Genomic DNA, 15,847 nt, shown 5'->3' on the forward strand with positions numbered 1-15,847 from the left:
TTTTCTGGTAAATAATTTCAATATAAATTTAAGACAGTGAAATCACAGTGAATCTATTTTAGTCCATACTATTTCTAAACACTGTCCATTAACAGTCTCCTTGATTATAATATTATATCTTTCAAACACACCCAGGATCATTCTCCAACAAAACTGAATTCTGTCTGCATTTTGTCCCTTGTCTAAATACAGGATAGAGAAAAAGAGAGAATGGAGTGAAACTCATGTTTGCTTTTGGGGAGGAATAAAGTAAAGTATAATATCTTCTACATAAATTCTATACTGTATTCCTATCCATCTCTTAATAAAAGTAAAATAAGTCTGGGTGAGTTGATTTATACTATGTATTGTATTATTTATACTGAAGACATTACCATTTAAACCTTAAGGGAATTTCTGGATAATCACAACACAGATTAAAAACAAGCTAAGAAGATTCATTTAAGTTTCCTTAAAATATTCTACAATAAATTCAAGGAGTTGGAATTTGAACCCAAGTATAATTATAATATTTGTAATCTTCACATTATCCCTTAAGAGATGAGTACTCCATAGGATTTTGTAAATGTAAAACAACAATGCATGTAAGGCTGCTTTGAGCAGCATGAAACATTGCTCAAGTATCGTAGATTTGCTCAGAATGTATGATTGATGCATCTACACTCCCAGCCTTGCTTCATCAGCCTTCCTCGGATGTACTGAACTAAGCAGAGAAACCCATGCCTGGATTTATTCTCAAAGAAAGTTGGAGTCTAATCCCAATCCATAGCAGAGTAAAACAGAGGCAGTTACTCAGGCGTCACAAACCCAAATGGGTTCAGTTTTCCTAAGAAAACTTACACAAGCCTGTTTCTCACTAGAGTGCTGAAACCACAACACAGTGAGAGTGACTGCACATTGTCATACCTCACCAGGGGTTCTGTGAGGATCAGGATGAGCACCTACCTGGTCTGAGGAAGACATTAGTTCTCACAAGACTTGCAACTTTTCCGAATGGCTCAGTTATAGACTTGTCTCCTAATTTATGAGACTCCCATGGGTATAGAGTGGAGATGGCCTCCCCATGGTGTCAAGGAAAGAAACCATTGGGAGTTGGAGATGTGAGTTCACAACTCAGGTTCTAAGTCTTTAGAGTTCACTTTTTAAAAAAAACTTTATTTTTTAGTTGCAATTGACGTACAATGTTATATTAGTTTCAGGTGTAAAATCCAGTTATTAGATATTTTATGACTTACTAATTGCATTTTAGAACTTAATAACTTATCATCCCATTTAATCTAGTACCCAGCTGACACCGTACACAGTTACTAGAATATTATTGACTATACTCCCTATGCTGTACTGTACATCCCCGTGACTGTTCCATAACTACCAATTTGTACTTGTTATTCCCTTCACCTTTTTCACACATCCCCCTCCATCTGGCAACCATCAAAATGTTTCCTGTATCTGTGAGTTTATTTCTGTTTTGTTTGTTCATTTATTGTTCTTTTAAAGATTAAATTTTTGATAGATATGCATTTATTGCCATTTATTGCTGGGACCCGGTCCATCCTTGCTGCTTGACACAGTCGCTGCAGAGAAGAAACGTCTGCACAGCATATGTTTCAAGGGACCTGGCATATATAGCATACTGTTCTTAATATGTTTGCTCCCCTTAGCGCCATGTGTTTTAACCAAGGTCACCTCTCCGAGAAAGGTTGTTTCCCCAGGTAGGGATTTTTCCCTGAAGTTAGGGAGGGGATAAAACCCCTTAACTAAGTGCCAGGGGGTACTTAATCACTTTAACTACAAACAATCACGCTTAAGCCACATAATCTTTACTCCCTGGAATGGAGATAAGAAACGCCCTAACCTTTGCAATAGAAATTGACAGGATTAAAATCAACTGGTATAAATACAGATGTAACAAGACAATAAACACTAGAACTTGGCCAGAACTTTGCTGGAGATCCTGACCAGAACTTGGCTAGAGATCCTAGCTAGAGATCCTTTTGAATTCTACATCTGGTAGATTGCTTGTCTCCATTTTGTTTAGTTCTTTTTCTGGAGTTTTGTTCTGTTCTTTTGTTTGGGGCATGTTTCTTTGTTTCCTTATTTTGACAGTCTCCCTGTTTGTTTCCATGTATTAGGTAGAGCTGCTACATCTCCTGGGCTTGGTAAAGTTGCCTTATATAATAGTGTCCTGTAGGGTCCAGTGGCACAGGCTTCCTGATTACCCAAGCTGGACACTCCAGGTGCACCCTCTGTATGAATTCTGTACACCCACCTGTTGTAGTTGAGCTTTGATTGCTGTTGACATGTCAATATGAGGGATTTAACCCCAGGATGATTGACTGCAAGGATTAGCTTCTATAACCATGGAGGATCAGCTGTGCAGGGGCACACTTCATGGAGCAGGACTTACTGCAGCTGATCTCTGGTGCTCATTGAGTTTCCTTCTTGAGTGTATTGATTGTGGAGGTGGTTGGTTGGTGCTTCAATATGGTCTGAAGCTGTCCACTAGATGCACTGGCTTTGGAACCTCCTAGAAGATGCAGGCCAAGGTCAGCCACCATCTGTATTCTACCTGGGGACTAGCCATCAGCTATAAAATGATCTGTAGATGGCTGCTACTTGTGCAGGGCTTGGAGGTGCCCAGGAGAGGTCAAGCTTAGTGAGAGGTACAGTGTGACTTAGTGAGAGGTACAGTGTGACTTAGTGAGAGGTACAGAGCATACTGAGGCCAGATGATACTTGTTTGAGAAATTTTAAGCAAGTGTGAAGCATGAGCCAAGACAGGCCATTCATATAGAAAAGCCACTGGAAGCAGCTTGGGTGGTGCTGGGGTCCAACCCCAGCAGGTCCAGGGGTCCCCAAAGGTGTGGACGGAGTCAGTGAAGAAGGAATGACACAGAGACAGCCTTCAGTTGATCAGCAGCCTAGCAGGGATCTCTAGCCAGGAACTCCAGCAAAGTTCTGGTCAGGATCTCCAGCAAAGTTCTGGCCAAGTTCTAGTGTTTATTGTCTTGTTACATCTGTATTTATACCAGTTGATTTTAATCCTGTCAATTTCTATTGCAAAGGTTAGGGCGTTTCTTATCTCCATTCCAGGGAGTAAAGATTATGTAGCTTAAGCGTGATTGTTTGTAGTTAAAGTGATTAAGTACCCCCTGGCACTTAGTTAAGGGGTTTTATCCCCTCCCTAACTTCAGGGAAAAATCCCTACCTGGGGAAACAACCTTTCTCGGAGAGGTGACCTTGGTTAAAACACATGGCGCTAAGGGGAGCAAACATATTAAGAACAGTATGCTATATATGCCAGGTCCCTTGAAACATATGCTGTGCAGACGTTTCTTCTCTGCAGCGACTGTGTCAAGCAGCAAGGATGGACCGGGGTCCCAGCAATAAATGGCAATAAATGCATATCTATCAAAAATTTAATCTTTAAAAGAACAATAAATGAACAAACAAAACAGAAATAAACTCACAGATACAGGAAACATTTTGATGGTTGCCAGATGGAGGGGGATGTGTGAAAAAGGTGAAGGGAATAACAAGTACAAATTGGTAGTTATGGAACAGTCACGGGGATGTACAGTACAGCATAGGGAGTATAGTCAATAATATTCTAGTAACTGTGTACGGTGTCAGCTGGGTACTAGATTAAATGGGATGATAAGTTATTAAGTTCTAAAATGCAATTAGTAAGTCATAAAATATCTAATAACTGGATTTTACACCTGAAACTAATATAACATTGTACGTCAATTGCAACTAAAAAATAAAGTTTTTTTTAAAAAGTGAACTCTAAAGACTTAGAACCTGAGTTGTGAACTCACATCTCCAACTCCCAATGGTTTCTTTCCTTGACACCATGGGGAGGCCATCTCCACTCTATACCCATGGGAGTCTCATAAATTAGGAGACAAGTCTATAACTGAGCCATTCGGAAAAGTTGCAAGTCTTGTGAGAACTAATGTCTTCCTCAGACCAGGTAGGTGCTCATCCTGATCCTCACAGAACCCCTGGTGAGGTATGACAATGTGCAGTCACTCTCACTGTGTTGTGGTTTCAGCACTCTAGTGAGAAACAGGCTTGTGTAAGTTTTCTTAGGAAAACTGAACCCATTTGGGTTTGTGACGCCTGAGTAACTGCCTCTGTTTTACTCTGCTATGGATTGGGATTAGACTCCAACTTTCTTTGAGAATAAATCCAGGCATGGGTTTCTCTGCTTAGTTCAGTACATCCGAGGAAGGCTGATGAAGCAAGGCTGGGAGTGTAGATGCATCAATCATACATTCTGAGCAAATCTACGATACTTGAGCAATGTTTCATGCTGCTCAAAGCAGCCTTACATGCATTGTTGTTTTACATTTACAAAATCCTATGGAGTACTCATCTCTTAAGGGATAATGTGAAGATTACAAATATTATAATTATACTTGGGTTCAAATTCCAACTCCTTGAATTTATTGTAGAATATTTTAAGGAAACTTAAATGAATCTTCTTAGCTTGTTTTTAATCTGTGTTGTGATTATCCAGAAATTCCCTTAAGGTTTAAATGGTAATGTCTTCAGTATAAATAATACAATACATAGTATAAATCAACTCACCCAGACTTATTTTACTTTTATTAAGAGATGGATAGGAATACAGTATAGAATTTATGTAGAAGATATTATACTTTACTTTATTCCTCCCCAAAAGCAAACATGAGTTTCACTCCATTCTCTCTTTTTCTCTATCCTGTATTTAGACAAGGGACAAAATGCAGACAGAATTCAGTTTTGTTGGAGAATGATCCTGGGTGTGTTTGAAAGATATAATATTATAATCAAGGAGACTGTTAATGGACAGTGTTTAGAAATAGTATGGACTAAAATAGATTCACTGTGATTTCACTGTCTTAAATTTATATTGAAATTATTTACCAGAAAAGGAATAGAAATCTCTTATTCCTCTGCCAAGTAAGAATTTGTAATATAATAAAGGAAAAATATGCAGAAATATAAAACAAAAGTGATGAGATAAGAGACAGGTAAGAGCACAGACCATAGGGACACTAAAGACGGGCATGATTGATGGATAAAAGTTTCTAGAAAAATAAACTCAAGGAGCTGACATGTGAGTAGTCTTCGATTCTAACCAAGTTACTGAGAGGTTTTGTGTGTGAAGATATATCATGGAGAACAAACATATGTCTTCACTTCCATGAATTAAATATGTGGAGAAATAAGGGAAACTGTATTTCAAGAGTTTAGAAAAACTCTTAATATTTTAGATTACATGGAAGGCCAAATCTTATTTGTAATTTCCTTTTTGTCTGATGAATACAATTGTAACTCTGCATTATTAATCTACTTACTTCAAAATACACAGGTAATATATGAATATATAGAATACATTGGCACTGTTAAAAAATTCAAATCATAGTGATACATCTAAATTATGCTGTCTGTATACCTTTCCATCCATCCCACATTTTAGACATCTCCTAACTTAAATATGATCCTTTTAAGATCGTTTCTGTATTTATAAGTGTATATATATACTTATATGTGTGTGTATTTGGTTATATATACATATATATAAAGTATTATATAATAGTATACATAATTATATAATAATATACATAATTATATATAAATGTATATATTTATATGACCACATTCATAAATACACATGCATATGTTTGCTTTTATTGTGTTTTAATGTTAATGAAAAAAATCAAATTTCTACTTTGTTTTTTCATTTAGATGTTTTTCTGTCAGTTTATATAAATATACTTTATTCTAAGTGCTTCTGCGTACTACATTAAAAAAATGCCACAGATTTTTAAGTTTAATATTGTTTTATTAATGGACACTTTCAATGTTTCAACTTCTACTTTATTACAGGCACTTTTACAATAAGAGTCACTATATATACTAGTACATCCATGTGTATATGTGAATATTAGTTCCTATTATGGCAAGTAGTTAAATTGCTCTGCCCAAATTTTTGCCTTTAATAATAATGGTTACTAAACAATCTTCACTAAATGTTAGGTTAATTTTCTCCAATCAGTTGTGCACAATAGTCACTCTTTAACACAGACTAACTCGTTATCATAAATCTTCATATTCTGTTGTTTAAAAATATAATGTATGAATTATAATCATTTTTAATTTTTAATTTCTGATTGCAAATAAGGACAAGATTTATCTTATGTGATTGGACCTTTACATTTATTTCAGTGTGAATGTTTTCACTACATAATTTGTCCACATATTTTCTATTGATAAAATGTGTTTAAATTGTGTAATAAGGTAGAACAAGTAGAAGTGAAGGTTATAGTTTATGTGAATTATGAGAATGGTTATGGAATCACAAATATAAATAAAATATATAAAGAGAGGTTTATATTAAGACCAAAAAAAGGGAAAGCATGAAAAAAATGCTTTAGCTCAATGTATATATACATAAACCTAAGGGTAGAATACTGTAAGATTGCGAGAGCTTTTATTTGATGACAAATGTTAATTTTCCCTGAGTTATGTGCAAGGTAACTCTCATCTTTTCTCATATTTTGAAAGACAGTGCATTGAGAAAGAGGGTTAATTAGACAGAGTAAAGCTTAGATTTGTACAGTTCCCTTTATGGACTTTAAAAAGAGAAGAGATTTTAAAATAATTATCCATAATGAAATTAATGGTGTTAGTATTTTCTAAATTTAGATACATACAGAACAATTCCCATCCTTTTACTTATATATATGCACAAATGCAAATAACTCTTATTTCTTTATTTTTTAATTGATTTTATAGAGAGGAAGGGAGAGAAAAAGAGAGATAGAAACATCAATGATGAAAGAGAATCATCAATCAGCTGCCTCCTGCATACCTCCTGGGAATTGAGCCCAAAACCCAGGCATGTGCCCTGACTGCAAATCGAACCATGAACTCCCAGTCAACGCTCAACCAGTTAGCCACAGCAGCTGGGCCAAATAACTTTTCTAATGTCACGTTTAAAAGTTTTTAGGAACAATAGAAGTGTTCTGACTCTAGAGCCCTTGTTCTTGAACACAAAATTATACTGTCCCCCTAAATGATGATACAGGATGCTGAGAGGATGTGTTCCATCAATCTTTGTGTACTCTAACACAAATCAAGTTAACAAAAGGTTAATAGGGACTCACAAGGTAATCAAAAAACCTCTCTCTCTAAAAAAAAAAATCAATAAAAACATGGCTCCATACTATCAGATGGACCAATTTTAACCCTTTAAAGTACATTTTATATTTTGTCATAAGTGTTGATGACTTCCTTCTTTTGTTGATAGTTATTATCCCTGTGTGTTGTCATTTAATTAACTGGAATTAATTGTCATCACTATATTTATAAGCTGGCAGAATCCTACATTAGTCAAACTTGAAGAGGAGATTTTATTGGTGATAATAACTCCATTGGTGATAATAACGATAATGAGAGAAGTTGGCTTAAGTGTTCTTAAATTATATTTAGGTCTTCAAAGCTACGGAACACTCCCTGGTGACTCGTATATTGGATGAACGTAAATTTCTGAAGACTTATGCATTACTTATCAGGATGTCTCTTCCCAATGACACTCAGTTTCACCCCTCCTCCTTCTTGTTGCTGGGAGTTCCAGGACTGGAGATGCTCCACATTTGGATTGGCTTACCCTTCTGTGCTGTGTACATGATTGCACTCATAGGGAACCTCATTATTCTGTTTGTGATCCAGGCTGAGAGCAGCCTACACCAGCCGATGTTCTACTTCCTGGCCATGTTGGCCACCATTGACTTGGGTCTCTCCACAGCTACCATCCCTAAGATGCTTGGGATCTTCTGGTTCAATCTCAGGGAGATCATCTTTGATGCCTGCCTCACCCAGATGTTTTTTATTCACAATTTTACACTGATGGAATCATCAGTCCTCTTGGTAATGGCTTATGACCGTTATGTGGCCATATGCAACCCACTCCAATATAACACCATCCTCACCGACAAGATTGTGTCTGTGATTGGTCTTGGAGTGATAGCGCGGTCACTTATTGTTGTGACTCCATTTGTATTTCTCATTTTGCGATTGCCCTTCTGTGGGAATCGTGTCATTCCTCATACCTACTGTGAGCACATGGGTCTTGCTCGCCTATCTTGTGCCAGCATCAAGATCAATATTATTTATGGTTTATGTGCAATTTGTAATCTAGTGTTTGACATTATAGCCATTGCCCTTTCTTATGTTCAGATACTCCGTGCTGTTTTCCGTCTTCCTTCCAATGAAGCCCGGCTCAAGTCTCTTAGCACATGTGGTTCTCATGTTTGTGTAATTCTTGCCTTATACACACCAGCCCTCTTTTCCTTCATGACACATCGCTTTGGCCGAAATGTCCCTCGCTATATCCACATACTCCTGGCCAATCTTTATGTCATAGTGCCACCAATGCTCAACCCTGTCATATATGGAGTCAGAACTAAGCAGATCTATGATTGTGTGAAGAAAATATTATTACAGAAATAAGGAATGGAAACATAATGACACTACTGATTTTCATTGTGAAATTTTATGAAATTTGAGTTAGAAAAATACTTTCTTACAATAACTATGTCAAAATATGTATTTATGTTGGCTCTCCTCTGAAAGTATCTTATTTCCATCTTCTTTTCAGACCACTTCTCAATATCCATTGCTGCATTCTCTGTCCCTTATAATTTTATTTAGCAGGTTGTATTATTTTCTCCTTTTTGTATGCTTTACAAAGTGAAATTTTTAGGTCATAGGAGGGGGTGTAGCAGAATGTACATTTAACATTATAATACTTTTCACCCTCCACCATCAGTTTAGGAGATTTATAATTGTTCCCTATTTGTATTGTCATTTTGTACTGTCACCACATCATGTTGTCAATCATTTGTCTGCATCTACTGAGTCATGAAAGGGCATTTTATTAAAGAGAAAACTTGTATTTTTCGTTATGATTAAAATTTCTAGGCATTTTTCTTGTATTAATTTGATATTACTTATCTTTTTTATGAGTACCTGTCCAAGTTCTTTGCCCACTCTTTTATATTTTTATCTCTTAATAATGAACTTATAGAATATCTTTATGTGTCTGGTTACATAACCTTTGTTAGAACTATGTATTATGAATATTTTCTCCCTGTCTGTGGTTTGCCCTTTCATCTTTTATTTCCTTAAACAATAAAATATTTTAATGTTGATAAAATGCAAGGTATCTTCTTTTCTGTGTCCTTTTTAAGATATATTTTCCTGCCCCAAGATCTCAAATATATATCTTATTTCTTTTAGAGATCTTATATTTTGAATTTTAGTAATTATATTAACAACTTGGCTTTATCTCAACAAATGCTCAGATTTTGCATATAATTTGAAGGCAGAGTCAATGCAGTTGACTCAAAATTCGTATGTGGATTGTGAGAGAAAGAGATGTGTCAAGGATAAATCCATGTTTTATTTTCCTTAAGATGTTGGAAATGGGATACTGATGGTCAATAATTAAGATGTGAAATACAGGAGTGTTATGTGTATTTAGGAACATTGGCAAAAGCTTTCATTTTTAAGTTAGGTTAAAAAGTAAACCAAAAATGTGAAATAGAAGAAATGATTAAATAATAGATACCAAATGTTACTCTCTTTTAATCATCTTTTATTTCTTCCATGGTTTAATGGTATCTTATGATGATAAAATTACATATGTCCAACATTAAACATTTCCGTAATTAACAAAACTTCCGAAAAAGAAATCTCATTGCCTAGGCATAAATTGCTTAAGATCTGATAAATTTATATGTAAAAATTACATTTTTTGAAATTCTGCATACTTGCTGGAAGCCAATCCACCCTGGCTGCTTGAGGCAGTCTCTGCAGGGATGTTTCAAGTAACCTTGAAATGGAGATGAGAAATGTCCTAGCCTTTGGAATGGAATGGATGGGATTAAGATCAAATAGGATAAATGCAGGTGTAAGAGGACAAGAGGGGGAGGAACCTGGCTAGGAGAAGAAAGGTTGTTTCCCCAGGTGAGGATTTTTATCAGTAAACCCTTTAACAGAGTGTCAGAGGGGTGGTTGGTTGCTTTGATCTTTGCTTGGAGTGACCTCCTTCAGTTGCTTCCTTGTAGCTTGGTGGAACAATAGAGTCACCTTTGAATGGAGATGGGAAGCCCCCTGGCCTTTTGAATAGAATGGATAGGATTGAAACCAAATAGTATATATACAGATGTTAGATGACAATAAAAAGAGGAACCTGGCTATGAGGATCACCTGAACACTGCCTCCATGTCATTCATTCTTCGCCGACTCCGTCCACACCTTTGGGAACCCCTGGACCCACTGGGGCTGGACCCCAGCACATAACTGTATACAATTTTATAACTTTCAACTTTTCACTTAATACTGAATCATGAAAAGTTCCATTGTGAAAAGAAGTATTTCATTAAAATTATACATATCATTACATTGTAGTATAGTTGTAAAAATTGAACTGGAATCACACTGGCTGGTTTGGAATCCAGGCTCCATGTCTCACTGCTGCGTGACATTGGGCAAACTAAGTCTGCACTTCTCATTTTCCTCACCTGTTACATCCAGAAATAGCACCTATCCCGGAGAATTGCTGTTAGAATGAAATCGAACAATATATATAAAGTATATAAAACTATGCCTGATACACAGTAAGAGCTTTAGAAGTATTACCTGTTTTATTATTTTAAATAATTTATTTGTGTATTTTTACTTTAAATTTAAGGTCATACTAGTACTGATTTCAAATATACTATGGTTGGATTCCCGTACCTAAATTTGTGGGCACCTCTTTCTTAGTCTTATAATTCATACATGTATATCTTAGAATAAAATCCATTAACCAGTAATGTTCAAAGTGTATCACTGTACTTTGAGTATATTAGAGGATCTACTTATAGTTTTAATTTAAAAAGAGCAGGACAGAATCGAAGATGGCGGCATAGGTAAACACCGGAGACTGCCGCCGTGGACAACCACTTCAAAAATACAACTAAAAGTCGGAGCGGACATCAACCAGAACCACGGGAAGGCTGGCTGAGGAGAGTCTCTTCAACTAGAAGCAAAAACAACAGCATTCCGACGCTCAGCGGAGGCGCAGTGTGGAAAATTTAAAGGTACGGCGGTGCGGTGGTGAGGGTGCTCTCGCAAAGCGGGCTGGCGGCTGAGGGCGCGATTGTCGTTTTCAATCAGGAGCGAGTCTCAGACACTGGGCTACCGATCCGGGCAAGTCTCTAGGGACCCAGACTCAAACGGGAGAAGCGGGACTGTCTGGCTACGGCCCCTCCGAGGTTTGCAGCGATTGCTGGGACAGAGAGGCAGAGCCCCTGGGGACGGACTGAGAGCGGCCATAGCTGCTCCCTCCCCCCCGCCCTGTTGAGCCTGCCCCGCCCAAACCCTGCGCACAGCCATTTGCCGATCGCCTCAGGCAAGGGCTGAACTAGCGCCTCCCCTGAGGACTGAAGTTTTCCCACAGCTGATTTCCACCGCCAGTCGGCCTGGTGATCAAATCCCTCTAGTGTTAACTACAACAATTAAGGCTTGGCTAGAACAAGACTGCGCACAGAGACCACAAGGGGGTGCACCAAGAAAGCATAAAAGATGCGGAGACAAAAAAACATGACAGAAATGGAGGATATGGAGCTAAGAATCGCAATTTTGAGGGCTTGCCATAAATTTGTGCAGAGCCTCACGAAAACTAATGAGACCCTCGATGCTACGATAAAGAAATTAGAAAGTAAGCATACACGGACTGAAATAAAGAATATTATACCCAATAGCAGACCAGAGGAGCACAAGAATCAAACCAAAGATTCGACAAAAAACACCCAATTGGAAAAGCAAAATGAAAAAAGAATCCGAAAGTGTGAAGATAGTGTAAGGAGCCTCTGGGACAGCTTTAAGCGGACTAATATCAGAGTCATTGGAGTGCCAGAAGATGAGAGACAGCAAGATATTGAAAACCTATTTCAAGAAATAATGGCAGAAAACTTCCCCCACCTGGAGAAAGAAATGGACTTACAGGTCCAAGAAGCGCAGAGAACCCCAAACAAAAGGAATCCAAAGAGGACCACACCAAGACACATCATCATTAAAATGCCAAGAGCAAAAGACAAAGAGAAAATCTTAAAAGCAGCAAGAGAAAGAGGCTCAATTACCTACAAGGGAATACCCATACGACTGTCAGCTGATTTCTCAACAGAAACTTTGCAGGCCAGAAGGGAATGGCAAGAAATATTCAAAGTGCTGAATACCAAGAACCTACAACCAAGATTACTTTATCCAGCAAAGCTATCATTCAGAATTGAAGGTCAGATAAAGAGCTTCACAGATAAGGAAAAACTAAAGGAGTTCATCACCGCCAAACCAGTATTATATGAAATGCTGAAAGGTATCCTTTAAGAAGAGGAAGAAGAAGAAAAAGGTAAAGATACAAATTATGAACAACAAATATGCATCTATCAACAAATGAATCTAAGAATCAAGTGAATAAATAACCTGATGTACAGAATGAACTGGTGACTATAATGAATCAGGGACATAGAAAGGGAATGGACTGACTATTCTTGGGGGAAAAGGGGTGTGGGAGATGCGGGAAGTGACTGGACAAAAATCATGCACCTATGGATGAACTCAGTGGGTGGGGAGTGAGGGTGGAGGGTGGGGTGGGAGCTGGAAGGAGGGGAGTTATGGGGGGAAAAAAGAGGAACAAATGTAATAATCTGAACAATAAAGATTAAAAAAATAAATAAATAAAAAATAAATAAAAAGAGCAGGAGTAAATTTAAAATTAAATGTAAGAATAATGTGAAAGCAATAATGTTCAATAAGGTCCAAACATAGCAGTTATCTGTGAAACAATAAAATAATAAAATTCTCTTACAACTTAAGTCCATGTTATGTGTCCAGATTCTCTCTTTTCCTCATAACAATATAATTTGCCCCTCGCTTATACATGAGAGAACCTCTCATGTTATAAATCTAGTAATTATAAGTCAAACATCAAATTCTTTAACATAGAAAACAGGTGGTACATTATCTGATGTAAATCTTACCCTACTTGTTTGATCCTTTCAATCTCTGTATTAATTCTACTGCTCCACCTTATATATGAATCTGCAAAAATAAGGTTTTATCAAATTTTTCTGATCATACTCATGTTGTTTTCTGTTCTGAAAATGCCTTTGTGTACCTAATAAAAAAGTAGTCCTGGGAGTCCATAACAATAGTTAATTTATAGATGCTATCTGAGCATGTATTCACTCCCCAAATAGAAATAGGCTCTTCCTATTGAGCAATTTGGTAGTATTTTATAGATCTATACATTTCACTCTCAACATATTTTATTGCAGAAATTCTATGTTTTCTTAACAAACACACAGTTGATTTTTGTAAAGCAAATTACTTTTATAACCAACGTATATCAGGAGATACATAACTAAATGCATATAGTAAAAGATGACCTTCCATAGAATAAAATATATAAACAAATAAATGCATTATTAAACTAAGTACTCAGTGCCTTGTGTGGGCATTTTGGGATTTGAGGCAGAATATGAACTGACTTTGTAACCATAGAAGATTCCAACCAGAACCAGGATGAGGACAAGGAAGAGAGCACTGAAAAAATTCTAGATGGCATTGACTCAAATATTGGCACAAGCCAACTTGGCAATGCCCATGTGCTCACAGTTTGTGGGCAATCATGCAGGCATCACAAAAGGGCAAATGGTGGATTAGGTAGGCCATGGGCAGTGTGAGCATGACTGCACTCAATGCAATACCCAGTCCAATTCCTGACAGCACCCAGGCTGTCATAGCAGTCAAAGGCCATTGATAGGGGGGCAGTAGATTCCATTCCTGTGAAGTGTGTATTAGAAACATCTGGGCTTCACAGGCTGCAAAGCCAATCTCATGAGCATTAAACCAGAGGGTAGTCAACATATGTGGTGTCAAGAATGTGGAGAGGACCAGAAAAGACTGATACAATATCCAGAAAGAATATTGAATTCAAGGTGTTCTCTGTTCATATAGCTATAAAAATTGCTGTATTACAAATTAGAGTCACAATGTAAACACAACAGACAAGCAAGGAAATATAGTCATGAGCATTCTCTAGGATGCCTAAAAAAATATGTTGATGGATGGATGTTGGTTATATTTTCATGGGGCATTCTGAATTTGGCTGGAATAAGAGAAAATTTGAATAATACCTAGACAGGGAAAAAAAGCATAGAAATACCTTTTAATATTAGTTGGTATTTTAGAAAAGTGTAAGGGTGCAAGCAGAGTGGTATTGTTTCTGATCTGTGTTGATCTATTAGTAAAAGAAAAGAAAAATTCCTGACACAAACAATTTGAACCCAAGGAACAGATCTTTTGTGATGATTAATAGCATAGTCAATGCTGAAAAATAATATAACATTATCTGCAGTTATGAACTAATATAATTTATGTTTTAGTACTTGTTAATCAGCATATATAAAATGTGGTACTTTCCTAAATTGAGGATGTCAAGGAACCTTACAAATTATTAAGGCTGAGAAATACAGATGTGGGAAACTAAACATAGCTACACTGATATAAACACAGAAATACATACATATAATGATACATGTCAAGTGTTTAAGTAGGTTTGATTTAATAATTTTCACATGAATTCAAATTCAAAAAGTCACCTCTAAAATCAGTAGGCATCCTCACAAAAATCATTCAACAAACACTTACAACAACTTCATACAAACCTAAAACCCAAATAGACACAGAATAACTTAAGAAGTAAAATAACTGCAGATCCAAACACTTCTTATTTATAGCAATGGCCATCTCTTTGTTTCCATCAGCATAAGGATCTCCAAAATTATCTTCTTATAGGCTTTCTTATCATTCCCACATGACCCACTTGACTTTATATCCTGGTAACCACTAATCTATTATTCATTTCAATAATTTTATCATTTAAACACTTTTATGTAAATGGAATTATCTATATATATAAAAGCCTAAGCGACCATCTGACCAGTAGCTATGATGCACAATAAATACCAGGGGGCAGACACTCCAACCAGTAGCTATGACGCATACTGACTGAGCTGTGGTGACTTGGCAGCTGCAGTTCTCAAGTGACACACCCAGAACCAGAGAGGAGGGAGCCCGATTCTGGGGTGTGTCACCCGAGAATTGCCCTCTTGAAATCCGGGACACCTCAGGGGATGTCAGAGAGCCGGTTGCGGCCCAATTCCTGCAGATCAGGCCGAGGGACCCCACTGGTGCATAAATCTGTGCACTGGGCCTCTAGTATAATATGAAATCTTTGGGGAACTGCTTTTTCACTCAATGTAAGTTATCTGGACATTTATTCAGGTTGTTGTCTATCAATAGTTCATTTTGACTGATGATTTATGGTATTCCTCAGTATGAATATACTACCATTTTTTTTAGCCACTCACTCCTTGAAGTATATCTGGGTTGTTTCCATTATTTGGAAATTATAACTAGACACTCTATGAGCATTTTGCAAAGGTTTTAATGGAACACAGACACAATAATTTGGTTTATTTAATATAATTGTGTTTTTTACATTAGAGCAGCAGAATTGAATAATGTCAACAAAAATCATATGGCTTGCAAAGCTTAAAATTATTTCTACCTTGCCCTTTATAAGAAGTTTGTGGAACTCTGTGTCAGCTAAATTAAAAATAAGAAAGTAACGAATTTTAAGTTTACTCGTGGTATTCATTTCATTACAACATATCAAATTTAGTTTCAGAGGCTCTGTTTATCTGCTCCAGGGGAAGTATGGAGTCTAGCAAACACCTACCAC

General features: G+C 36.9%; 1 protein-coding gene across 1 annotated transcript; it reads left to right on the forward strand.

The window, feature by feature from the left end:
• The first annotated feature begins 7,569 nt into the window (after positions 1–7,569).
• On the forward strand, positions 7,570–8,505 carry LOC139018144 (olfactory receptor 52E2-like). The gene has a single exon (XM_070426787.1). It carries the CDS (start codon positions 7,570–7,572, stop codon positions 8,503–8,505), a length of 936 nt encoding a protein of 311 aa, XP_070282888.1.
• The last annotated feature ends 7,342 nt before the right edge of the window (positions 8,506–15,847 follow it).

This window comes from Myotis yumanensis, unplaced genomic scaffold (genome assembly GCF_028538775.1).
Source record: "Myotis yumanensis isolate MYYU_CA2020_CCGP unplaced genomic scaffold, mMyoYum1.0.hap1 SCAF_10, whole genome shotgun sequence".
NCBI lineage: Eukaryota > Metazoa > Chordata > Mammalia > Chiroptera > Vespertilionidae > Myotis > Myotis yumanensis.